This window comes from Balaenoptera acutorostrata, chromosome 8, assembly GCF_949987535.1.
Source record: "Balaenoptera acutorostrata chromosome 8, mBalAcu1.1, whole genome shotgun sequence".
Classification (NCBI taxonomy): domain Eukaryota; kingdom Metazoa; phylum Chordata; class Mammalia; order Artiodactyla; family Balaenopteridae; genus Balaenoptera; species Balaenoptera acutorostrata.
The window spans coordinates 49,097,338-49,124,275 of record NC_080071.1 but is presented as its reverse complement, the minus strand read 5'-3'; the positions used below and the strand labels follow the sequence as shown (position 1 = coordinate 49,124,275).

Below are 26,938 nucleotides of genomic sequence, written 5' to 3'. Positions count from 1 at the left end.
ACCCGGCCTATGGAGACACTCAATACATATTCGTTGAATAACCTTTTAAGTTAATACATATATAGATCTACCTGTTTCTTATCAATGGTTTTACAGTATTCTACTGAATGACTATCAAATTTTAACTGACCTCAAGATTATATTCAATTTTTTTTTTCTACCATGAACAATGTTTTAAGAACTACATATACCTGCCATTATTTCAACAAGAGATTCCTAAAGGTGAAATTGCTGGAGCAAAAGGTATTTATTCATTTTCAGTTTCATTCTCATTGACTGTGTACAAAAGTGTCTATTTCTCTATACTTTATCACTGTATTTTTTTCAATCTGCAATTTGGATAAAGTGACAGGGAAAAATGCTGTGTTATCTATTAATTTACATTTAATTATTAACAAGGTTAAGCATCTTTTCATGTTTATTGGCTACTTGTTATTTCTTTTCTGTGTATTACATATTCTTACCTTATACCAATTTTTTTCTCATTGGGTCATTAGTTTTTCCTTATCGGTTTTTGGTAACTTTTTGTGTATTAGGGATAACAGCTCTCATAAATATTTTCTTTCAGTTTCATTGCTCATTTTTTGGTTAAAAAAGTTTAAAATGTTATATAGTCAAATTCATTGTTTCTTTTATAGTGAGTGAATTTCATGATTTGTTTAGGAAGGCTATCTAAAAGATTGGGCCTTACGGAAGTATTCAATAAATAATATGTCTGTCATTAAATTATGCTGCCATTCTTCTTCACATAATGAAAATGTAAGCTCAATCCACGTACCTTTATCAAAATGCCATCTATATAGTCCCACAGTTTAATTGTGCCGTCAAAGGAACATGAATACAGCTAGAAGGGTAAAAATAGTACAAAACTGATTAAAAAAAAGAACTACATTAAGATATCAAGTAACTTAACTGCTGATACAGAAGGCATTGCCTGTTCATTAATTCATTATCAGCTTTAAAGAGGTGAAATCATTTATTTATATTGTTTTTGCAAAATAAAAAATCTTATCACAGCTCTTTGTAGAAAGCAGACCTATCAATTTCAACTTTTAATTAAAATAAAGAAAAAAGTCAACCCTCTGTCTTCAAGAGGGAGATGGTAAGGTACTGAGTTATGAAAAGCACTTGAGAGCTTGTTGCTATTTTCCCAGAGCCCAGTCCTTTATCAGCAGAACTGCTTTTATCTTACACTGGTATCAAAGGAGTGTCTCTCAAATGATCTGAGAATGTCCTTTTTTTAAAAAAAAGTTTCCAACCCATCACGGACCAATATTTTTGTAAACTACAACTTAAGTTATTATGTACTTGGATGCTGTGGCAATGTCAAAGTGCCCTAAAGTTTTAGACACTCAATTTCTATACTTATCTCATTGCAGACCTGTAACGAACGGTTTGTGGCACTGGTCTGTGGGCCATACTTTGGTACCACCAGAATGCCTCTGTAGCATGTTTTTATTTTTGTCCCAGCAGACTGAGTTTTACTAAAGTCACACTGGATTTTTTCGTTGCTGTTAGTGTGAAAACACTTTACTTAAAATTTTGAGTTTTTTGAAACAAAGATGGTAGAGTAGGAGGACGTGGAATTCACCTCCCACCACGAACACATCAAAAATACATCTACATGTGGAACAATTCTCACTGAAAACTAACTGGAAACTGTCAGAAAGAATCCTATACAACCAAGGCTATAAGAAAGATCCACATGGAATGAGGTAGGCAGGGAAAAGAAGCAATCAGGTCGGGACCTGTTCCACTGGGAAGGAACACAGAGGACAAAGGAGATTACATGGGCAGAGATCTGCCCTGCGGAGTGAGTGAGCGGTTTGAGTCACATACTGGGTGCTCCAGTCCTAGGGTCTGACACAGGGAAGACAAGTTCCCTTGGCTGAAGTGCCGCTGGGACTAACAGTAGGGCAGTGGGAAGCCTGGATTCCACTCAAGAGGAGAGCACACATGTGGGCTTGCTCCTGAGGAAGAGGGTAGATTGAAGACTGCCTTAGTGGCTGCCTGGTTTCCTGTGACCGCTCCAGTACAGGCTCCAGCCCTGCTTACTTCATGACGCAGCTCCACATTGGAGAGAGGCCTGCCGTGACTGGGGAGAGAGCTTGGCTGTGGAACACAGAAGCATCCTAGCACCTCCATCTCTAGCCCCACCTCTAACCAAGGTGACAGCTGCCAGCACACCCCGAGGAAAGATGTGACTTGTAGTTCATGTCAAAGCCAGCTCTCTTACCAAAGGCACTGAGCACATGCAGACTGCATAGGGATGCTCCCACATAAGGATACCCCTTCAAGACCGGGATAAGTAACCAGTTCACCTAAATTCATAGAGACAGAGAAAGCTAAGCAAAATGAGAAGACAGAGGAACTGGTCTCAAAAGAAAACCCCTGAAAAAATTAATGAAACAGAAATATACAATCTACCAGATAAAGAATTCAAATCGTTAGTAATAAGAACGTTAACTGAATTAGGGAAAAGAATAGATGAGCACAGTGAGAATTTAAACAAGGAACTAGAGGAAACAGAACCACAAAAACACCCACTCAGAACTGAAGAATACAGTAACTGAAATGAAAAACATACTAGAAGGAATTACAGCAGACTAAGTGATACAGAATGCACAAGTAATCTGGAAGAGAGAATAATGGAAATCACCCAAACAGAAGAACAAAAAGAGAAAAGAAAGAAGGAAAGAAGGAAGGAAGGAAAGAAAGAAAAAGAAAGTAAGAACAGCTCAAAGATCTCTGGGATAACATCAAGAATACCAACATTCACAATATAGGGCACATTATAGAGGTCCCAGAAGGAGGAGAGAGAGAGAATGGGGTCTAAAATGTATTTGATGAAATTATGGCTGAAAATGTCCCAATCCTGAAGAAGGAAACAGATATCCAGGTACAGGAAGCACAGAGGGTCCCAAACAAGATGAACCCAAACAGAAAACCCTAAAGTCTCCACTGAAAAATGATTAGAGCTAATAAGTGAATTCAGTAAAGTTGCAGGATACAAGATTAATATACAGAAATCTGTTGCTTTTCTATACACTAATAATGAACTACCAGAAACAGAAGAAAAAACAATCCCATTTAAAATCACATCAAAAAGAATAAAATACCTACAAATAAACTTAACCAAGGAAGTGTAAGATCTATACTCTGAAAACTATAAACCACTGAGAAGAAAACTGAAGATGATACAATGAAATGGAAAGATATCCCATGTTCCTGGATTGGAAGAATTAATATTGTTAAAATGTCCAAACTACTCAAAGCAATCTACAGATTTAATGCAATCCCTATCAAAATACCCATGACATTTTCAACAGAACTGGGACAAATAATCTCAAAATTTGTATGGAACCACAAAAGACCCCAAATTATTAAAGCAATCTTAAGAAAAAAGAACAAAGCTGGAGGTATCATGCTCCCTTGCTTCAGACTATACTACAAAGCTATAGTAATCAAAACAGGATTATACTGGCACAAAAACACAACACAGATCAATGGAACAGAATAGAGAGCCCAGAAATAAATCCACATACTTATGGCCAATTAATATACAACAAAGGAGGCAAGACAGTCATAGGAGAAAAGACAGTCTCTTCCATAAGTGGTGCTGGAACAACTGGACAGCTACATATATAAGATTGAGATTAGAACATTTCCTCACACCATATACAAAAATAAACTCAAAATGGATTAAAGATATAAATGTCAGGGGCTTCCCTGGTGGCGCAGTGGTTGAGAATCTGCCTGCCAATGCAGGGGACACGGGTTCGAGCCCTGGTCTGGGAAGATCCCACATGCCGTGGAGCAACTAGGCCCGTGAGCCACAATTACTGAGCCTGGGTGTCTGGAGCCTGTGCTCCGCAACAAGAGAGGCCGCGATAGTGAGAGGCCCGCGCACCGCGATGAAGAGTGGCCCCCGCTTGCCGCAACTAGAGAAAGCCCTCGCACAGAAACGAAGACCCGACACAGCCATAAAAAAAAAAAAAAAAAAGAAAAAAAAAAGATATAACAGTCAGACTGAAAACCATAAAACTCCTAGAAGAGATGATAGGCAGAACACCCTTTGACACCAATTGTAGCAATACATATTTTTTGATCTGTCTCCTAAGGCAAAAGAAATAAAAGCAAAAATAAACATACGGGACCTAATTAAACTTAAAAGCTGTTGTACAGCTAGGAAACCATAGACAAAACAGAAAGACAACATATTGAATGGAAGAAAATATTTGCAAATGGTATGACTGATAAGGGATTAATTTCTAAAATACATAAACAACCCATACAACTCGACATCAGAAAGATAAACAACCTAAAGAAAAAAAAAGATAAACAACTTGATTAAAAAATAGGCAGGACATCTGAACATTTTTCCAAAGAAGATATACAGACGGCTAACAGGCACATGAAAAGATGCTCAACATCGCTATTAGAGAAATGCAAATCAAAATCACAATTAGATATCACCTCACACCTCTCAGAAGGGTTATCATCAAAAAGTCTACAAATGACAAATGTTGGCGAGGATGTGGCGAAAAGGGAACGCTTCTACACTGCTGGTGCACCCACTACTGGAAAACAGTATGGAAGTTCCTCAAAAAACTAAAAACAGAACTACAATGTGATCCAGCAATTCAACTCCTGTGTATATATCTGAAAAAATAAAAATAGTAATTTGAAAAGATACATGTACCTCAATGTTCACAGTAGTGTAATATTTACGACAGCCAAGACATGTAAGCAACCTAAGTGTCCACCAACAGATGAAGGGATAAAGAAGATGTGATGTGATATATATACTCAGCCATAAAAAAGAATAAAATTCTGTCATTTGCAACAATATGGATGGGCCTAGGAGTATTATGCTTAGTGAAATAAGACAAAAAGAAAGACAAACAAATACTGCATGTTATAACTTATATGTGGAATCTAAAAAATAAAACAAATGAATATATATAACAAAACAGAAAGACACTCACAGATACCGAAAACAAACTAGTGGATACCAGTGGGCAGAGAAAAGGGGGAGAGGTAAGATAGGGGTACAGGATTAAGAGATACAAACTACTACGTATAAAACAGATAAGCAACACGAATATATTGTACAGTGCATGTAAATATAGCCATTATTTTGTAATAACTTTAAATGGAGTTTAATCTCCACTACTGAAGAATCACTATATGTACACCTGAAACTAATATAATATTGTGAATCAACTCTACTTCAATTAAAAAAAAAAGTGGCAATTTTAAGATTTCTTCCAGGGAGGACATGGAATCACAGAATTGAAATAAAAAATGATGGATAAGAAAATATTACCTATTCAAGCAAAAGAATTATATTAGATAGAAAATATACACCAGCATTACTATATATAACATGAATCATGAACACAGATCAGTAAAATATAACAAGGCAAACAGAATCACTGTAAGACAATGGTTATACACAAATACTGTGAGTTCAGAGTCCCCAGAGTCTCTGGCACCCACCCCTTCACCTCAACCAAGCCTGTTGTTAAATTTGGTAATATAGACTTCATAAATTCCAATTTTAATTTTCTTTTCTGCTACAAAAAACATTCAAATGGTACACATAACCATAACCTCTTTTCTCAAGTCCTCAGAGGACAGCAAGGACAAAATGTGTGCTTGAACCCTGCAGAAAAGCTACTTAACTATGATTTTCCAGAGTAGCTCATTTAATTTTAGAAAGAAAAGATCAGTGTTAGTGTTACTTTATGCCCTACTTCTTTTATGACAACACAGTGAATGGCAATGCAAATCCATTCTTAAGCAGTAACTGTCAAGTTGGCTGAGACTAATCCAGAAAAGGGGAACTTGATCAAAAACTAGAGCAAGTATTTTTGAGATAACTCTCTAGCAGCTTTGCTGACACTTAAGAACAGAATTAAAATGACCATTTTATTGTTGATTTCTGAAAAGCAAGGGCTGTTTTGTGGGGAGAGTGGGAAGGTGCAGACTCCACTAGATGCCCAAGTTTGTCCTGAAATTAACTGGTTGATCCACTGACTAAAGAATCCCTTCTTGTCTAGATACTGGCCCTAAGATTCGGTGACATCTGCATTAACACTAAAGAGCCTCGTCTCTAAAGAAATAGATCTACAACATCAATACCTCAAAGATGCATTCCAGAAACCAAAGAGTTCAGAGGTCAAATAAATTTGAGAAACACCCAAGACTATATACCCCTTCTGGATATTCACCACGCATATAAAGGACTTGAGAAGACCTATAATCAAGAAATTCATTTAACTGTGCCAAATCCTGAATTTCAGAAACTATACAAACAAGAACCCCTTCTTTCAAGTAACACCTATTAGCATCCTGTGAACAAATGGTTCACAGAATACACCATGAACAATGTAGTTCTAGGCTGTGACCCTATTTTAATAATTAAAAATAAGTGAAAACTATACTAAATCAGAAAATCAAAATAGATATTTCCCTGATCATCACCTAGAAAGCTTCCCAGCCAAATTCAATTCAAATTTTTCTGGCAACAATAAAGCCAATATTAAAATATTTGACTGTAAATTAACACCTGTAGATGGTTCCTGGGGTTGAGCTGGATTCCAGTCACCAGATTTCTGTGCCCTTGCAATATATGTACACATTCTTCTGTAGCTGTGCTATAAACTTTAATAAAGTCTCCAGAGACACAGAAGACATACCTGGAAATAAGAGAGAAAAATAAGAATCACATACTGTATAGACAGCATAATCTTTTTATTGTCCATGAAAAACAAAACAAAACAAAAAACAAAGCTATAACATGCAACAGAGATATCTTTCAAAATAATAGTTTAAGACCTGTATTTCAAATTGTGCTGCTTAAGCCTATGGGGACACCTGAGGTCGTTTAGTTCACGAATTCTGAAAGTAGATTAATGATGCCAAAGTCATACCTCTGACCTGTTCCAGGGGCAGAGGCTGTATGGAATCATCCTGCAAAAACAGCCAACCAAACCAAGCTGCCTGCTCACTAATGGATGCAGACACTGTGCTATGCCTTCACTATCAGCTATTATTCTGCGGTGGTTCTGCTAACAGCAGCATCTTCCCTTGTCCTCCAACTCTCCATCATTCATTGCACAGACACCAGCTTACAAATACGAAGTCAAATATTCTCTCTCATCAGTGAGGTCTCAGACTTTATGACAGTTCTTTTTCTTACTCCCAAAAAGCTGACTTCGCTTTTGTTTTTCTGGATTTGTGGCTTTCTTCCATATATCAGAGGCTACTAAATTATTAACTGTGGTTAACCTGGGGTAATATTTGTTTTAACTTTTTTCATAATAGATATAACCATAAGACAAAGCTCAGAACTGCAAATCTTCTAGCATCAAATAAAAAACGTTTGCTCTGTGCCTATTACATCTGACAGCGTACGTGTCTAACATGGTGCTTTCTCATATATCATAGAAGGTACAAACCACAGAATTCTTAGGCTGGACCTCTTTGTGCTCCCAAAGTACCCAAGGCATAATTTGATCTGGGTACTTTCAAACTGTGTTGAAATTCCTCATTTATGTAAATATCCATCTCCCTTATCTGGCCATATGCTCCTATAGGGCAGAGGCCCTATTTATCTTTGATTTTCAATGTCCAATCCAGTTTGTCAAACAGAACATGCCTGATCTTCAAAGGTTTTATAAACTATTTAGATAAAATGAACCAGTAAAAAAATTATTACAAAATAATCAAAGGGTAAATCTTCTAATGCTGACTGGGGTTGCTACTATCCTATTTTATCATTTTTAAGACTTGATTTTTACATGTTCACCTCTCTAAAATCAGGATGCATCTTAAAAGTGCTGTAACCAGGGGCCATGGCTGTGTTCAACTGTTTATAAGATCAACAAAGTACAAGCAACAAAGCAACCGAGGTATATGGATTCCCCTTTGGCTGGATCCTCCTCTCCATTCCCATGAGTACCCTAGTTCTTACCATCTCCTGTCTGGACCACTCTTAAGGGCTTCCTACGGTCCCCAGGTGTGGCCCTTTGATTCAACCTTTCGTACTCATACCAGACTAATTTTACAAACTTGACCGTATTACTTCCTTAAATAAAGATAAAATTAAATTAAAATCCTTCAGTGTTTTCTCACTGCCTTCAGGATATGATCCAAATTCCTACGTCTGACTCCAGTCTGACTGGAAATACTTTTTCACTTGAACAGCAGGTTAAGTGGTTCAAAACTCCAACGACCCCCTCACTCTCCCCTGCTCCGCATTAGCATCAACAAGTCCTTTAGGCAGTTTCCTGGAGATGCTGGTGGGTGAGGAGGTACTGCTGTTTGCCAAGAAAACTCCCCCTAACTGATTCTGATATTCTTCCCCAGTGGAAAGTAATTTCCTCTCTCTTTGCTCCTCAGCAGGGAATAATGACTTAAACTGTTTGAATGCAAACCTCTAGAGAGAACACTCTCCACACTTGCACATTCTGCTATCTACTGAGAACGCTTTCTTTCCGACTACTTCTTTAACATTCAGCTCAGGGGTCTTTCCACTGGAAGCCTTCCCTCATCTTATTCCAAATCAGCACCAGTCCTAACGTGCTTCTGCAGGGTGCAGGGCTTAACTCTATCCCAGCACTTTCTGCACGGTGTTATGAGAGAAGTTCCCCTCCTTGAGGGGAGGAACTGTGTGTTTACTTACTTCAAATAATAACAGAAACAGGGTGTGGTAGAAAAGGAGGCATTTTTAAGAAGTCAAACACAGATGGGTTCGAATGCCAGCTTTACTATGTACAAGGCTGAATGACGTTGAAGAATTTTACCTAACCTTTCTAAACCTCGCTGTTCTCCAGTCGCAGGGTTATTATAAGGATTAAATGAAACAATGCAGCAAGTGCAAGCTTGGCATATACAGCAAACACTCAATAAACGGTTCTGTAAAATGAGGATTACAATACCTAAACCATGCAGACAGGGATGTATGTAAAGCACCACCACAATGCCTGTCACACAGGACTCAAATCATCTTTGCTGATCAAGTGGTGAAGTAAGAAATTAGGGATGTTTTCAAGCAGGAATCAGGATTTAAATGAGGTTCTGAAGGATGCATGATTTAAGGGCTGGGAAAGAAAAAGAGCAACATAAAAAACAGTAGGGAAATAACAACATGGTACCTACGAGAGACAGGGAATGTACCTATGTAAGTAGCAAAGTGTGCATAATGGGCACTAGCAGGAAACACAACCCCATAAGCAGAGTTGAGGAAGATCAGGGAAGGCCCTGAAAGCCAAACATAAGAGCTATAGTTAAGGAAGGCAACAGAACCCTGTTACAGGGTTCTGAGCAAGACGAGGAATAAGAGTTACAGTAATGTAACAGCAGCAGTATCCAGAACGATCTGCAGGGAAAAATACTTAGTCAGGGACATCGATTCTGTGATAATTTAGAAATGTAAAAGGCAAGAATGACCCACTGTTTTAGTTTTCTATACCCTAGTAACCTACTGCTACGACACATAGCACCATATAACTGTGGGAGGCAATAGGGTGTGATGCAAACAGTGCCGGACTGGGAGTAATACTTGATAGGGGGATGCCAGGTCCTTTCATGTACACCTCACCTCCCTGCTTGCCTCTCATGATAACGCACTCAAGTAGGCAGAGCAGAGTTTTGTCCTAGTTCTAAGAGGACCTAGTGACCAAGAGAAAGCTGTTAAAATTCCACGATTCTGTTGTTTCACTTACTATTTCAGCTTTTTTGATAAGCTCCTTGAGGTAAAATAAAAAATTATTTTATTCCCCTTTGTATAAGTTAGCCAACCCCTGTGGCAGCTTTTAGATAATATTCAAGTCCTTGGTGAATTCATTATAACCCTGTTAATTTGCCAGAAAACTGGTTTAATTATTAGCTTCTACATATATGAAAAAAAATGTATCTCTAAATCTCGACCAAGTTCCTGTCCTGAATCTCTGCCTAAACACCTGCTACACCCACCTGGTTGTTTGAAAGGTACTTTAAACTCAACAGGCACATGTGAACCCTACATCTTCTCCTCGTTAATCTTAATTGCTAAATCACTCCAAAACTCTGTCTTTTCTCTTCATCTTCATTATTATCTTAATTCTGGCCAACATCATTTCTTGCTTGGATGCCTACATTAGTCTTCTAATACCTGGTCTATAATGTTCTAGACTCTTCTCCCACCACTTCCCTTCAGCCTATGCTGCAAGTATACTGACCTTATGCACATGACACCCCTCCCCCGCCCCAATTTCAAGTTGCTCACTTTGCCTGGTTGCCCTCCCCCCCAGCATCACGGAAGGGGCAAACTCCTGTTAGTTTTGCAAGATCCTACCGCTGAAGGGAAACTTTCACTGTGTAACTCCTCCTTCTGTGCCATCACTGCACCTTGAATATGCTAGCCTAGCCACCTCTCGTCTCTCCACCACATACTGTATAGTTTTATAGAGTTCTCAGATTAATATGCTTGAGGAAACACAATCATGTTATCCCGCCTCCCCCCCCCACCAACACCTTATCTGCAGAATAAAAAAATACACTCTCTTTGGACCAAACAACCAAGAACTGACTCTATGTTCCCTTTAGAACCTCATCTCCCACTAGCTCTCTTCATATACCATTCCTACAAGCTGACTGTACCACAGTCCTCATGCTTATACTGTGCCCCCTATCTGGAATGCCTTCCATCCATATCCCCTAGACAAAATACCATCCATCCATCTACGTCTAGCCTAAACATCACTTCATCAACCTTCTCCATCCTTCCAGTTTGAAGTACTCTGTTTCTTATGGGATCCCAAAGTGCCACTGTATGAAACATCTGTTACTGATTATCTCCTTTTCCTCACTACACTGAAAGCTCTTGAAGGTAGTAGGATCAATCCTGGTATTATCTTAGTTTTTGTCATCGCAGCTTGTTATAAATACACAGCTGATAAATACTTAAAAATGAATTGTAGGACTAATCATTTTCACTAATCAAGTGAAATACAATGAATGAGATATACAAACAGTACACTGGAGGAAGAAACTGGATATAAGTCCAAAGTGGCAGAACTTTGGCAATCTCTTGAAGCCTTAGTTTCTTCCTCTGATTCACAAGATGAGTATCGACAAAGCCCTCTTTATTGTAAAGACCAAGGATTTTTTTTTGCCTCTAAGGCAGTTTATGAAAGCTCCTTCAAGTCATGCATGCATTCAATAACTATCTGCCATACACCCATGAACAAGACATTGTGGGGCATACAAACTTTCATAAGATACGACTTCTACTTTTCTAAGCTAGAAAGGGTTTTTACTAAGTGTCTCTCTATCCCTGAGTGACTTGAAAACGTTTTTTTACATTGTGTCACCTCTAGATGATGTTGACAATAGAGCAATGATGGTGACAGCTGACGTGTATTGAGCCATTAAGTGCTAGGCATTGTTTGACTTGCTTTATTTGTATTGTATTAAGGCATTTAATCCTCTCAACAACCCTACGAGATGGATTACTAAATATTATTCCCCTTTTATAGATGAGGCAACTGAGGCAGAGATTAAGAACCTTGCGAAGGGCACACAATGGATGAACTGGGTTTAGTTAAGCTTTCCAGCTACACTGAGCTCCTGAGGAAGGGAACCAGGGCTTACGCGTGTTTTTATCCCACACAGAATCTAATATCAGTTTTTACGCAGAGCTCCAAAAAGGTTGCCAAAATGCTTTTTCAGGGGACAGAGAAGTATGGAGAAAACAGAATCTTTAATCATACAGTAATTCCAAGTCACGATTCGGTCCGAAAACGGGATACTCCTCGTGGTCTTGCAAGAGCAGTGGCGTACAAATCCGTGCCCCGACCATTTTCCAGCCGCCCCAACGCCGAGCCGATTCTAGACACGTGGGTCCGCCCGGGGGCCCCTCAATCTACCTGCAGGTCCGGGGACGGGGGAAGCGCGCCCCAGCCTGAGGTGCTACGGAACTAAGGGGTTCTGAGTCCTCTTACAGCACACGGGCACCAGCTACCTCCCGCTGGCCCTGCGGTCTCCCGCACGCGCGTCCCCTCCCCGAGCCCAGAACCGCCTGCTGGTTTGTCCAGACGCGCCCGACAGTTCTTTCTCCCCAACCCCCGGGGACTCACGCCCCTCAGCTGGGCCGGCAACGCGTGGTGACCTCTTACTTAGAATCCACAGAGAACACGGCTCTCCTGAAGTTCAACTCACTGCCGCCACAGCGAACCACGCGGAGACTCTCCTCCTCCACCATCTTCGCGCAAGCGCAAGGACTCGCTGTCGCCAGCCCCGCCCCGAGCTTCCCGGACGGAAGCCGGTTGATAGGGCGTTTGCCCCGCCCACAGACCCCGACCTCGCAGGGCTCCTCTAGGCCTCAGTCTCCATGGTAGTTCTCAATGGTAAGACCCAGCGCCTGTGCGGCCATCTTTGGTTTGGGCAACGTCAAATTAGGACATGTGAAAAAAGGAAAAAGCGAAACATAGAATGCATTTATATTAGATCCCTCTAAACTTTTATTTAGAAAAGATAAATTTCTCTCCGGACTTGTTAATCTGACTCTAAAGTTTCTTACGCCGGAAGGGAAAGGTGGCCCGAAGTGTGTCAGATGACCGCCAGTCCTTTCCCATACCCCGCCAGGCTTCGCCTTTCTCTTAACTTTGATTCGGGAGCTGCGAGATGACGCCAGCGTTTTGCGCCATCAGCATTCCTGGTCGCGCAATTGAGTTCTTGGTTGGAAAGGTAGCGTTCTCTTTTTTTGCACAGCTGTTAGCTCCTCTCGTTAGTCGTCACTTTATTCTGTTCCTCTGAGCACAGCATACGTTCCTACAGAATCTTCACAGCTCCAAGAGGCTTGCTTTTTTCCTTTGGACACCTGGCTCTTACTCCGGGATTCTGGTTCCTATTTCTCTCCCTGGTTCATTGGACCTTCTTGGCCGGTCTGACATTGCACTCTACCCTGGCCAAGTTCCAGGGCCGCTGCTCCCTGGTTTGCTACTGTTTTGTGCGTGTTGCTGTGGTTTTAGCTTCCGCAGTTAGTCGACCGAAGCCCTGAACTCTGAGAAAGTTTATGCCTCCATCTCCATTCCTTTTTATAAACTTATGTGTATCATTTTCGTGGCCCCTGTATATTAGGGGGTGCTTATCTTCCTCCCTCCCTTCCTCGCTCCCTTCCTTCCTTCCACCAATCCCCTCTGTGCTGGCTCTGTAACACTTCTAAAGGTAAAGAGCCAGTGACAGCTCAACTTTAACAAGAACAGGAGATCTGCCTTGATTGTGTAGCAAATTACTACATCCCTTCAGTGTTTCTGGAGGCAAATAATTATGGAGAGCCTTCTATATGTGAGACACAATGCAAGACAGACGTGACCGCTGCCTTGTTGCCTTCTATGGGAGAGAGACAAAAATGTTAACAAACGAGATGATCACAGATTGTGTGCCGAAGAAAATAAAGCAGTAATATAAGAGAGAATAGTTTTCTCTGAGGAGGTTTAGGCTTAACCTGATGAATATATATTTGTTAAGGTCGTGTAGGTTAAAAGATGATATTTTAACAATTCAATGTTAATACAAATTTGATATAAAATAATTCAGTGCAGAAATAGAATGGTCTCGGTAGATCCTATACCCTATGAGTATCTCTCCACCATTAAAAGTTTGGTGTATATGCTTCCTGATATTTTTCTAGGCATACATACACCTTAACATTATTCTGCAGCGCAATGCAAGGCATCACGTATTCTTTTTTCCCCTCTCTATATGCTTTCACTGTAGTGTATACAGATTTTTATCTCCTTTTTGATAACTGCATAGTATTTCATAGAGTAAATGTGCCATAATTGATTAAGTCATACTCTCAAAGGTGGACATTTAGTCATTTCCATTTTTTAAAAAGTGGCACATAGTGCTACAGGACACATAAATTTGTGACAGTATTGCTGTAGGAGAGATTCCTAGAATAGGTATTGTGGGGTTAAAGGATATTTGCATTTTTTATTTTGAGGGTGTGTTTTGTGGAATAGAGATATGTGTTACTGGGAAAACCAAGAGGAATAACTAATGGCAGCCAAAAAAAGGGAACTATTTAAAGTTTCGGGAAAATCCATCAGAAGAGGGAGTATTATAAGAGAGTATGATTTCTTAAGAAGAAATCAGGAGGGAAAAGGACTGATGAAGTGGTGTAAGGCAAATGAAGTTGCCTATAAATACTGCATCAATGAACAACAATTGAAAGGTAGCAAGGGTGGGGAGTTCACTGTTTAAAGTTAAGAGTGTAATGTGGAGTCACTTTTTCAAGAATTGTTAAGTATAATGAATTCTGCTTCTTAAGTCTAATATTTCTTTTCATATACTGGCATTCATATATCATACAACAGTCTTTGTTGATTGGCCTGCAAACACTAAAGTAAAAGCAAAATTTTCTAAAGTCTTTGGAGGACTGGAAAGAAGTAATAGAATACTGAGGGTGATAGAGGTGGCTAGATGCTCTCTGTACATGGTATCAGATACTTCCCTAGGCATTTCATAGAAGAGAGCAGGGGAAGTTTGGTTCATTTGTTGAGTTGAGCATCTTTGACAGGTCTTTGCTTCTCTTCAGCTCTCCTCTTTTCTTTCTGCATCCTCACTAGAATCATCTTTAAAAGTCCCTTCATGAAAGTACTGACTTTTCCTAGCACACACTTTAAAACTTTTCCAACCTCTACCTTTATCCGGTTCCAAGGCTGCTTCCATATTTTTAGGTATTTGTTAGTTACAGCAGCACCCCTTTCTTGGGACCAAAATCTGTGTTAGTCATGGTTCTCCAGAAAAACATAACCAATAGAATTTATTTATTTGTTTATTAAAAGGAATTGGTGCACTCAATTATGGAGGCTGAAAAGTCCTACAATGTGCAGTCTGCAAGTTGGACATCCTGGAAAGCCGGTGGTGTAATTCAGTCTGAGTCTGAAGGCCTGAGAACCAGGGGAGCTGATGGTGTAAATCCAGTCTAAGTACAGGAGAAGAATGACGTACCAGCTGAGCAGTCAGGTAGAGAAGCAATGAAATCTCTATTCCTCTTCCTTTTGTTCTACTTAGGCTATTAATGGGCCCTGAATGATGCCCACCCACACTGGGGAGAGCAATTTGCTTTATTGAGTCCTTATTGAGTCCACAGATTCCAATGCTAATCTCATCCAAAAATACCTTTACAGACAAACCTAGAAATAATGGTTAGCCAAATATCTGGGCACCCTGTGACCCAGTTAAGTTGACATAAAATTAACTATCACACTGGGCAACCACTAATCTGTTCTCTGTCCCTATAGTTTGCCTTTTCCAGAAAGTTGTATAAATGGTATTATATAGTATGTAACCTTTTGAATCTAGCTTCTTTCACTTAGCATAATGTATTTGAAATTCACGTTGTATAGATCAGTGGTTTTCTCATTTTTATTGCTGGGTGCTATTCTATTATATGGCTATTCTGCAATTTGTTTATTTGTTGAAGGATGTTTAATTTTTTTCCCCAGTTTTGGAACTTATGAATAATACTGTTTAAACATTAATTTGTAGGTTTTTGTGTGAACATAAGTTTTCATTTCTCTAGGATAAATACCAATAAGTGGGATTGCTGGGTCAAATAATATGTTTAAATTTTTAAGAGACTGCCAGACTGTTTTTCCAGTTTTGTACCATTTTGCATTCTAATCAGTAAATTTTGAAAGGTTTAGTTGCTTCACATCCTTGTCAGCACTTGGTGTTGTCAGTATATTTAATTTTAGCCACTGTAATAAGTTTATAGTGGTATTTCATTGTTTTAATTTTTATTTCACTAATGACTAATGGTGTTGGGCATCTTTTCATGTGTTCATTTCCTATCTGTCTATCTTCTTTGGTGCAATGTCTTCAAATATTTTATCCATTGTTTTATTGGTTGGTTGTTTTCTTATTGTTGAGTTGGAGATTTCTTTATATATTTTGGACACAATTCCTTTGTCAGATATGTGAATTATAAATATTTCCTCCCAGATTGTGGCTTGTCTTTTCATTCTTCTAATAGTGTCTTTCACAGAACTGAAGTTTTAAATTTTGATGAAGTACAGTTATCACTTTTTTTCTTTTATGGATCGTGCTTTTGTTATTGTATCTAAAAACACTTTATGTATTCCAAGTTTATGAAAATATTCTCCTATGTTTTATATGAAGAGTTTTATACAGTTGACTCTTGAACAACACAGGTTTGAACTGTGGGTCCACTTATATGCAGTTGTTTTTCAATAAATATGTTGGAAAATTTTTTTGGAGGTTTTTGACAATTTGAAAAAACTCACAGATGCACTGAATTGCCTAAAAATATCGGAAAAATTAAGAGAAAGTTAGGTATGTCAGGAATGCATAACATGTATGTAGATATACATTTAACAAAAATATATGTTAATTGATTATTTTGTTATTGGTAAGGCTTCTGGTCAATGGTAAGCTAGGAAGGGAGAAGGAGGGTGTTCGTGAAGACTGGAAACATGGATAGTATTTTATTTTGTACAGATGGAGGGTGTAATATAATTGGGAAGTAACACTGCAAAAGAGAACTTACGGGTTTTTTGGTGGTAATTTTTTCTCAGATTATTAAAATGATATCTCAAAAATTAAAAATTGTTATTGAACTCTCAGATTTCAATCTGAGAGGCTAGGCAATAAGGAATAGCTTCATAAAGCTAAAAAAAGTTCCACAATTTAATGACAGCTGTGCAAAATAAGCCATTAAGTGGACTCGCAAGTCCTACCAACATAAAAATCAACTCATACAAAACACCATACTTTTAAGTACCTGGCCTTAATAAATATTTTATGCTAGTTATATCCCCAAGGATATTCTAGCTATTCATACCAACCTTTTACTAAATTCTCCTTAATATATATAAAGATGTAGTTAACTTTAGCTACACATAGGAAACACCTGGTGTGCTTTAGAAAATAATGAAACCTGGTCCTGTCCTATCTTCAGAAATTCTGATGTAATTGGTCTGCAGTGTAACCTGGGCATCAGTTTTTTTTTTTTTTTTTTAAGTTGTGGTGAAAAACACATAACAAATTTTTTTATTAGTGACATTTAGTACATTCACAATGTTGTGCAACCACCACTCTGTCTAGTTCCAGGACATTTTCATCACCCCAAAGGAAATCGTTTACCATTAAGTATTTACTTCTCCCTCCATCCCCACAATTATTAGTGTATAAATATAAAACTGCTCTTTGTATATTGATCTTGTATCCTGCAACTTTGCTGAATTCATTTACTAGCTCTAATAGTTTTCTGTTTTGTATTCTTTAGGATTTTTTATATGTCAGATCATGTCATCCGTGAATAGATACTACTTCTTCTTTTCCAATTTGGATGCCTTTTATTTCTTTCTTTTCTTTTTTTTTGCCTAATTGATCTGGGTAGAACTTCCTGTACAATGGTGAATAGCAGTGGTAAAAGCAGACTTCCTCGTCTTATTCCTGATCTTGGGAGGAGAGTGTTCAATCTTTCACTATTAAGTATGATGTTAGCTGTGAATTTTTCATATGTCCCCTTTATCATGTTGAGGAAATTCCCTTCTCTTCCTAGTTTTCTGAGTGTTTTAATCGTGAAAGGGTGTTGCATTTTGTCAAGTGACTTTTCTGTGTCAGTTGAGATGGTTGTATGGGATTTTTCATGTTGGCTGGACTGCAGTCACCTGAAGGCTTGACTTGACTGGGCATCCAAAATGGCGCACTTATGGTTGGAAGTCGATGCTGACTGTTTGCTGCAAGTTTACCTGGGGTTATCAACCAGGGCACCTAAACCTGGCGTCTCTGACATAGCAGTCTCAGGGTAGTTGGAATTTTTACGTGGTGGCTGACATTCCTCAGGGAGTGTCTTGTAGTCTAGTGTCAAAAGTCATACAGGGTCCCTTCTGGTCTATCACAGTAGTCACAATTCTGGTCTAGCTTGTATGGAACTTGGAAATCATTACTGTCACACCCACAACAAGAAAAAAGAAGGAAAAAAACAACTGAAAATGAACAGTTCTTCTTAGATCCATCAAATAATTGAGGTCACAAGGAAAAGCACTGCCCCTGCTCCCCAAACTGGAGACAGGCAGATGGAATCACAGCATATCAGAGCAGATGCCCAAGAGCAGAAACTGCCATTGCTGGAGCAGTACTTGGGAAAGAAAACTTAAGCTATAATTGACAAATTATTGGAGGCTCAGTGTGGACAACTTTGATTGTTAAAAATTCCAAGGGGGCCTAGCTGCATGAGTATCCCCACACTTTCATATGTTTTATCTCCAGGAACCCTGCCAGGTTCTCACAGTGTAGATGGGAAGATATTTACCAAGGATGAAGCTACATTGCCACATCATAATCACGCAAGGTCCTAGCTTTCCTAAGGGTTCGCTCTTAGTGTTGTACATTCTATGGGCTTGAACAAACATATAATGACATATATCCAGCATTATAATATCATACAGAATATTTTCACTGCCCTAAAAATCCTCTGTGCTCTTCCTATTCATCTTTCCTCCTCAACTCCCACTCCTGGAGACCACTGATTTTCTTATTGTCTCCATCCCTAGTTTTGTCTTTTCTAGGATGTTATATAGTTGGAATCATACAATATGTAGCCTTTTCAGATTGGCTTCTTTCACTTAGTGATATTCGTATAAGTTTCCTTCATGTCTTTTCATAGCATGATAGCTCATTTCTTTTTAGTGCTGAATAATAATATTCCATTATCTGGATATACCACCGTTTATTTATTCATTCACTTGATGAGGTTGTGACATCTTGTTTGCATTGAAGTTTTGGCAGTTATGAATAAAGCTGCTATTACATCCATGTATAGGTTTCTGTGTAGATGTTAAGTTTTCAACTGCTTTGGGTAAATACCAGGGAGTGCTATTACTGGATTGTATGGTAAGAGTATGTTTAGTTTTGTAAGAAACCTCCAAATTGTTTCGAAAGGGGCTGTACTAATTTGCAACCCTACCAGCAATGTATGAGAATTCCTGTTTCTCCACATCCTTGCCAGAATTTTTTGTTGTCAGTGTTCTGGATTTTGGCCATTCTGATAGGTGTGTAATTTTATCTTTTTAATAACACATTTTGCTTCCTAATTCAACAAACATTGAACAGTTAATATAAGACAATGTTCTGGTTCCTGGGGATATAAAGATGAGTTAAGACATGGTACATGGTACATAAGAGAGGATCTTATATTGAGGAATATGGACACAAAAGTGATCATTATGTTATGGTGTAATCAAGTGCAAATGTTAGGTATATACATGGTGATGTGGGTTTACAGAAGGCCCCGTAACCTGGCCTGCATTTTTGAAGGAGGTGATGATTCACCTAATTCTCAAAGGATGAATAGAAGTAAGCCATGTAAAGAGATTCTGAAAAGGACATTCCAGGCAGAGTGGACAGCATAAACAAAGACCTCAAGTTTTCCCTGTGATTTCTCACATGTGAAGATTCAGGAACCATTATTTGAATCTCCCCGCCTGGAGATCTTTTACTCTTCATGGTGCTCTGTAATTGCGTTTTAAAGAACAAATCAGTGTAGCATCCAATAATATATGACTCACAATAAATTTTCTTTTTTTTTTTTTTTTTGATTTTTACATCAACAATTTGAATCAAACTGACCCACTGCTGGAGTTTTAATTTTTACCTGGACATCTAAGTGTCACCTAGCAATTGTCCTAGTGCTTCATTCCTTTACCTGCCTCTGCTCCTCCCCAATACACACTACATTACACTCTGCTTTGAAAGGGGCCTATGAGCCTAAATTTCTTCTCCTTTCTTCTTTGTTAAAATTCTTTTCCTTCCCTGCAATGCACACCCATCCTCTCAGAACAGATCTCAGTAAAATATTAGGAAGAAGGTTTCACATCTCCTTGGGCCCAGTCATCCTCCTTTTAAATATTTATTTATTAATTTTTTCCCTCTGGGGTGATTTACTGGTTGACTTTGATTTCAGGGCTCTGTAACCTCAAATTACCTACTCAGAGTGAGGGATTAAAGGATCTGAGCTGTTAGATTATTCTCAATTTGGGAAATAAATTATTTTTGTATAAACTCATAGACGTTCACGTGGCAGAGGGATTATATCTACAGTGGGAAATAAAAGCATGATATTTTGAATCAATGATTCCCTATGACCTATAGGCTAAAATCTAGGTTTCTGGATCGGGCAATGAAGGACTGACACAAATTGTCCTAACTTTTTCTAACCTAGCTTATTTTTCTCGCCTCTGTGAACCTCACTGTGGGGTGGTCCTCCTAGCATTCCATGATGATTCTAGATCTTTACCTTTATTTAATGTTGCTTCTACCTGAAATGCCCTCTTATTTTCATTCTGAATATCTAAATTCTTTCCAAGAGGTTCAAACCTTCTCAATTCTCTTCCATGAACATTCTCATTTATCTTCCTAGTTTCCAGTCAGAGCACTTAAACTTTTCTTTACCACTTATTGCGATTTAATTGTATAATAGCTTGAGTTGTCTCCTGTTAATATTTGATTTGTCTGTGTTTTCGTGTTTACAGATGTATGCTCTTTGAGGGCAAGATGGTATATTGGGCTTCTAGGTATCATAATGCAATGTTTCCTGCATTGTGGGTTCCTAATTACCATTTACTGGTTGATGATTTATTAGTATGTAAATTATCTGGGAACAGACCCTATATTCCTAAAGTATTTAATAGTATTTGCATGCCAGAGATCTGAGCTGATGATGATGACTTCAGAACTAGGTATGAAAACTATTATTTAAAAAAAACTACGACTGCAAAAATACAGATATACCACGTGGTGGCACCAAAGGTGCATCATTATTTTTGTAGGTTTTGTGTTATATTGTACTTCAGTCTACCAGAAATTATAATTATCGTATTAGCACATGGAAAAATATTTTTTAATATCTAACTAACAATTAAACTTAGTAGAGTGTTATAGAATGAGCATTTCTTAGTATAGAAACATTCAAAAAGATCTTTGCATCTTTACTTGTCTTTTTTTACAAAAGATGTCTTTAAGTTCTAGAACTCCTATATGTTGTTTTGGAATCAGATTCCTCTTCCTTCACTCTCTTATCCCTCTATACTCTAAAAATTTCATGGGCATTAGAAGCTGTTCTTTGACATTTGGGTTTTGAGATGGGGGTCATTGGTGGCTCACGGATTATTATGTTGTGTAGAATGTGGACCTAATCAAATTCCAGCTGTTAATGGTATGTGTAGTTCTTTTGCAGACAGTCCTCTTAGGCATGTTTAATTTCCATGTGTAAAGTCATACTTAAAGTATGTAAACTGAAACAGATGTTAGTACTCTGAGAATGCATTTGGTGCATGAAGGAACAGTTCCCTAGCCTCTTATTCCACCCCCACTTTATTTTGAAAGCCCTTTGAATAGAAAAGGGCCTCTGGAGAGCCATCTAGTATCTTTGACCCCATTAGTGAGTAGCAGTTTATTACTGGGAAACAGTTGCCCAAATAAATGTTGGATTTTGCTTTAAAATCCTTCCTTGATAACCATATGATTTTCTTTCCTTCCCTATATAAGCTTTGTTTATTCTTTAATCAGGAAGCTATTCACTCTAATGATACAAGTTTTCTTAAAACCAAACTAAATCTCACTGATATTATCATTTAATAATAACTGAACTTTTATTTTCCTAAAGATTAGCAGTAATAAAGGCAGATTTCTGTGCAACGCCTATGTACCTTCTCAGTTATCAGATATTTAAATACTATATTTGAAAGTATTCTAATATCTGATTTATGTTGATGATAGTTTATAGAGTTCTAACCACACAGTTAAAATTTGTGCTTCTAATAGTTTTCCCAAAAAAGGTAGAGTTATTATTAGTTATTAACTACTTTCTTTTTTCTTTATATCTTCTTCTTCCCCTCCCCTCTTTTTCTCTTTTCAAAGATATTTGTTAAGGGCCTACCTCAGGTTCTGTGCTATGCTCAGAAAGGATTAAGAAAGATCCTCATCTTAAGGAACATTCAGTGTAACTTAGGAAAGAAGCACAAATTAAAAATTTCTGACAGCGCAGGAGAGCCAACCCATACTCTAGGGGAACTAAAGAAAACTTTATAGAAGAGAAGTTATTGGAGGTAAGTGTTGAATGATAGAGGGGAATTTCTCCAGGCACTGAAGGGAACAACAGGTTTTTGAGGCAGCAGAATGGAATGAGCACTAGTGTGATGGGTTTGTGGAACATAAGGACTCTAGTTTAGTTTTCTTACAGATACATGGAAGGAGTAACTAGGTAGCGAGAAAGAATTGAAAGAAAGGGAAATTCCCTGGCAGTCCAGTGGTTAAGACTCCGTGCTTCCACTGCTGGGGGCCTGGGTTCAATCCCTGATCGGGGAACTAAGACCCCACAGGCTGCATGGCGCGGTCAAACAAAAAAACAAAAAAGAAAATGCCCAGCAAAAGTGCCCACACTACCTTGTGCTCCGCCCCACCCCCCGCAAAAAAAAGAATTGAAAGAGAGGCTGAGACCAGATTTAGTTATGCCTAAAGGTTTGGAAATATAAATGCAAAATCTTTTTTTAATTAAAAATTAGAGATTATAGTTTTAAAGTTTTGATATATGTTTTGATTTATGAAAAAGTTTTGATTCATGTTATTTCAAGGTGATAATACATGACCTTTTTTCCTTCATAGTATAAACTTAATAGGTATCATAACAGCTGATGTTCTTAAGTTAGTGAGTTACCTTCTACATGTATCAGTAAAATACATCAGTGACTAAAAATTTATGCAGTTCCATGTATATTCACATATTTTTGTCTTGTTAAATAAACATAAAAGTGTCCTTGAATTTGTCATTATATTTAATCATTCAAGGCCATAGGTATTTAGCTTCTAGATTAAGAAGCAAAGCTTTAGTGAAAAATGTGTATTATGCATTTGTATAATTATAATACATATGTATAAATATAATGCTGTGTTGGTAATTAATTGATAATTTGGCCTTTATTACTGGTCAACTTAGATGGCTAAATGATAGCTCTAGTATATATTAAATGTAACAGAAATAACTTAATTATCTGTAGTATTTTCCTCACAAAACCAAATTCAAAATGTATGTGGAGAAACTTGCATTCAAAAAATATATTCTATGTTATTTTGTCTAGCTAGCTTTTAGAATCATTGGTGGAAGTGTTTCAGGAGCTCTGTTTTTTCGATACATAATGCTATTTTTCTATCTTATAAAAATAAATTTTCCTACTTCTGGTTTTAGTATTTGTTTTATTCTCATATATACATCTTTTGGTCTTGCCATTATAGTCTTAGTTACATGGAAAGAAATGGTGTTATTTGTTGGAATATATGTTATTTGTTGGGATGTATGTGGATATTGGCAGTTTGCCCTGAAAGTATTTTATATATATTATTTTTCTATTGGATCAGAATAAAACATACTTCTAATTTAAGAGAGAAGCATTCATATTGCTCTCTTACATTTAATGACGGATATTGAACCCACTCTTTTTCTTAGCCTGAATTATAATTCTAAAATAAATAGATTCTAAGTGCTCTATTTTCCATTTTAAAGTTTCCATCAAACTGTGGTTAGGGACTGAATAGAAAACTATTATGACATTCTTTAGGTTTTCTAGTCTGTTTGAGAGGTCATAAATAATAGTAAAGCTTCAGTAATTTCACTTATGGAAGTCACTTGAAAAAATAATTGTCTAATAATTTAGTCATAAATAAATTGTCGTATAAAGGGGTGTTATAAAGATTGTATTTTTATTTTAACATTAAAACAATTCTATTTTTAGGGTGAAGTGAATAGTTTTTAAAGGAATTAAGTGGTAGTTTTAATCTGAATTTTTCCATTTACTTAATGTTTCCCACTCTGCCTCCAAATTAGAAGTAGAATCTAACTCTCGTTTACAGATCTTCTCAAACTATTAAGGATAAACTAAAGATAATTTCCTTGTTTCATTAACCCCTTACACAATATTATAAGATGAATAGTGCTAATTGAGCAATTAGACTTGCATTTCTGATTGACTAGGGCATATGTCTTGGCATTGAGTGGATATATAAAAAATCAATAAAATGTAGGGGTATTTCTATAATTCTGTGAGCAGAATCTATCCTGTGTCATTTTGTGAGTGTAATTTTCTGATGAAAAAGGAAATACTGGTGACTTTCAGAAAGAAGTTTCGCTAAACGAGAATAAATGCCATGAAGTGAAAAATTTATAAGCACAACTTCAAATAAGAGAATGGATTCATGCTGATTTTCAAGTGAAGGACTGTAGTCATAAAAATTAAACTTGTAAATACTTAGACCATGGACACCCTCAGTTATTTCACTTTCCTTTGACTGTTTCCAAGCTGGGCTTCTACAGCCAAAGTCAAGAGGACCAGTTGAATAAACAATCCAGTTCATTACATCAAAACATCTGACAGATTTACAAATATTCCTGGATAACTCAGGATAATGCGGTTAAATGATTGTGTCTGGATTTACATAGAGTGCCTTTCATCATTATATTCCACTGTGGGTCTACATGAGGTCAAGGGAATAGTAGAGGTGGTGATTGTGTCTTATATGGCTTCTATCCAGTGTTTAGAAAGATGATTTAAAGTAAGGCTAATGGTAAAAAGATAAATTAGTATATCTGAATCATAGTATTTTAATTTTTATTATATTCTCTTTATTGATATAAAAATTCCTATTTATTTTTGAGATATAATTGACATATAACATTGTGTAAGTTTAAGATGTACAGTGTGATTGGATACATTTGTATTATATTCCAATTTAAAGAATGACTATTAAAAGTCACCATGGTCACTGAATTTTATACTCTGGGTTGCTTTCCTTTTTATGATTTATATCCTGTGTTCTTCAGACCAGTATTAAGAATTAATAGCCACAGAATTTTTTTAAAAAACAGCTTCTTTGAGGTGTAATTGACAAAGTGTATCTATTTAAGGTATACAACTTGATGTTTTGATAGTCACACATGTTTTTTAAGAGTCAGATTTGAATGAAGTATGTCAAATCTATTTACATAGTAATGCTATGTACTTTCTTTTGACATCACACCATCTGAGAGGCAAAAAGCAAAACTGTGTACATGTCCAGGCACTATAGTTTATACAATGGGCAGCATGTGAATGTCTGTGAGATTGAATTAATTTTCCTTTAGCTTCAGCTTCAGCTATAGCCTCTTATTTCAGATAAGTATTATTATTACTTTTACTCAGATTTGTATTCACTTACCTTTGTCCTTCACTCAGAATATTGGCATTCTCACTTGAAATGAGTCCCTTGTGCTAAATAATTGGCTAAATAATATAGCACATTTTTTTACAATCCCAGACATTAGAGTGGATTTCATCTTGATCTGTAAATTGAGCACATGAATCTGGGTGAAGGGTGGCCAGGTAAGCAGAACCAGTCAACCCAATCTTGGTTTGAACAGCATTAAGTAACGCACTCTACTTTCACCATCCAAAATACTGTGTCCATCCTCAGTGAAAGATCTTTAAGCTGCCATAACAAGATTGGGAGTTTAAGTTGCTATTATTGGAAAGGCAACTATAATATTTTTCTTTTCCCAGAAAATGAAAAACAGAGAAATTCTCGTTTCCTCACTATATGTCTTAAAGCAAAAGAAAATGGAGCCTGCCTTTGTTCAGTACAATAGTGTTAGTAAAGAAGTGTTGTCTTGCTGTAGTATTCCTGCAAGTTAATTTATTTGTTGCTTTAGAAAGAAATTCTGTTTCCATTAAAATTATGTCTTTGGGTAGGTGATTCATAAGCAGAGGACCTGGAAATGGAATCAGTCTCTTGAGCCTGTTTACATTCTTAATCATGCACAGCTGCTGAGTTGATGGAGGATTTTGGACTTTTCAAAGGTAGAAAAAATCTTATATTTTTCAGTTAAAATGTTAGATAATGGTCACATTTAACCAATATCAAGTAACATAATAGCTTAGAATACTAAGTTTTGGAGAAGGTGGATATCCCTTTCCATGTGTGGTGAACCTCTTTTTAGGTATTTTAAACTTGGCTTTTAGCACATTTCAAAAACCTTTCCTTTGATACAAAACAGCTGTAGCTATGTTTTGAGTGATATAAACATTCCCCTCCACCTCATCCTTATTCTTACACTTTCCAGGCTCAAGGCAAAGGATTTAAAAACTTTGCAGTTTCTTCTTATCATGCATTTCCTAAAATTATTTGCATTTTTAACTAAATAAAACTTTATAAGAACCTTTTACAGAGATGGAGTTTGAATGCTTACTTGCAGCAAATAACCTAAAAATGATTGAAAAACTGTACCATTTTCTTGAAAATTTAGTGTAATCTTAAAACATCTTCCTATGGTATAGCCATTAACAAGCTTTCAAATGTGTTTTTTGCTGGGGAAGAACTTGCCCAGCACAGACAAGACAAATTAACACATGTTCAATAGATATTTGGGTTGAAACAGGCAAACAAATTATAATTCTTTTCTCTTTGAGTTTACAGGAAGTGATCCAGTTTCTTCAACCCCTATAAATTATAGCTCCATCTTTCTCACTTTTGTGATGATTTGTCTGTGGGCTCTTTGAATAATGTTAAGATCTTGCATTATCATTCGTGAATTTCCCACACTTTAGAAGCTGTATTCACAAATTAATAGCTTTTTCTTGGCATCTTGTATTGGAATAACATCATGTACAAGTGGCTTTTAATATATAAGTAATCCAGTCTAAACCAGTTTTCAAGCAGTTTTCCTAGTTACATGGCTAGAGGTCAGAGCTGGGTCAATCATGTTTCATTACAGAACTTTTTTTGTACTGAAATTTTCTTCTAAGACCTCAAGGAGTGCATTTTCTTGTGGAGCTTAAGCAGGGGGACGAACTTGATTTTAGACTAAGGAGAAGTGCAAGGATAAGAT

The 26,938-nt window shown here is 37.3% G+C and overlaps 1 protein-coding gene and 1 long non-coding RNA gene across 2 annotated transcripts in view; one reads left to right on the top strand and one right to left on the bottom strand.

The window, feature by feature from the left end:
- Positions 1 to 12,323, bottom strand: part of WDR75 (WD repeat domain 75) — a 48,543-nt gene extending 36,220 nt beyond the window's left edge. Inside the window, exons 1-3 of the mRNA XM_007196136.2 lie at positions 12,168 to 12,323; positions 6,575 to 6,704; positions 779 to 844 (exon numbers count right to left, since the gene is read on the bottom strand). Coding sequence (XP_007196198.1) covers positions 779 to 844; positions 6,575 to 6,704; positions 12,168 to 12,253 — 282 coding nt within the window. The 5' untranslated portion in view covers positions 12,254 to 12,323. The remainder of the gene's footprint in view (positions 1 to 778; positions 845 to 6,574; positions 6,705 to 12,167) is intronic.
- Positions 12,324 to 12,655: 332 nt separating this feature from the next.
- The window catches only part of LOC130708689 (uncharacterized), a 192,111-nt gene continuing 177,828 nt past the window's right edge, over positions 12,656 to 26,938 (top strand). Inside the window, exons 1-2 of the long non-coding RNA XR_009009012.1 lie at positions 12,656 to 12,738; positions 14,844 to 15,024. This is a non-coding gene — a long non-coding RNA (uncharacterized LOC130708689). The remainder of the gene's footprint in view (positions 12,739 to 14,843; positions 15,025 to 26,938) is intronic.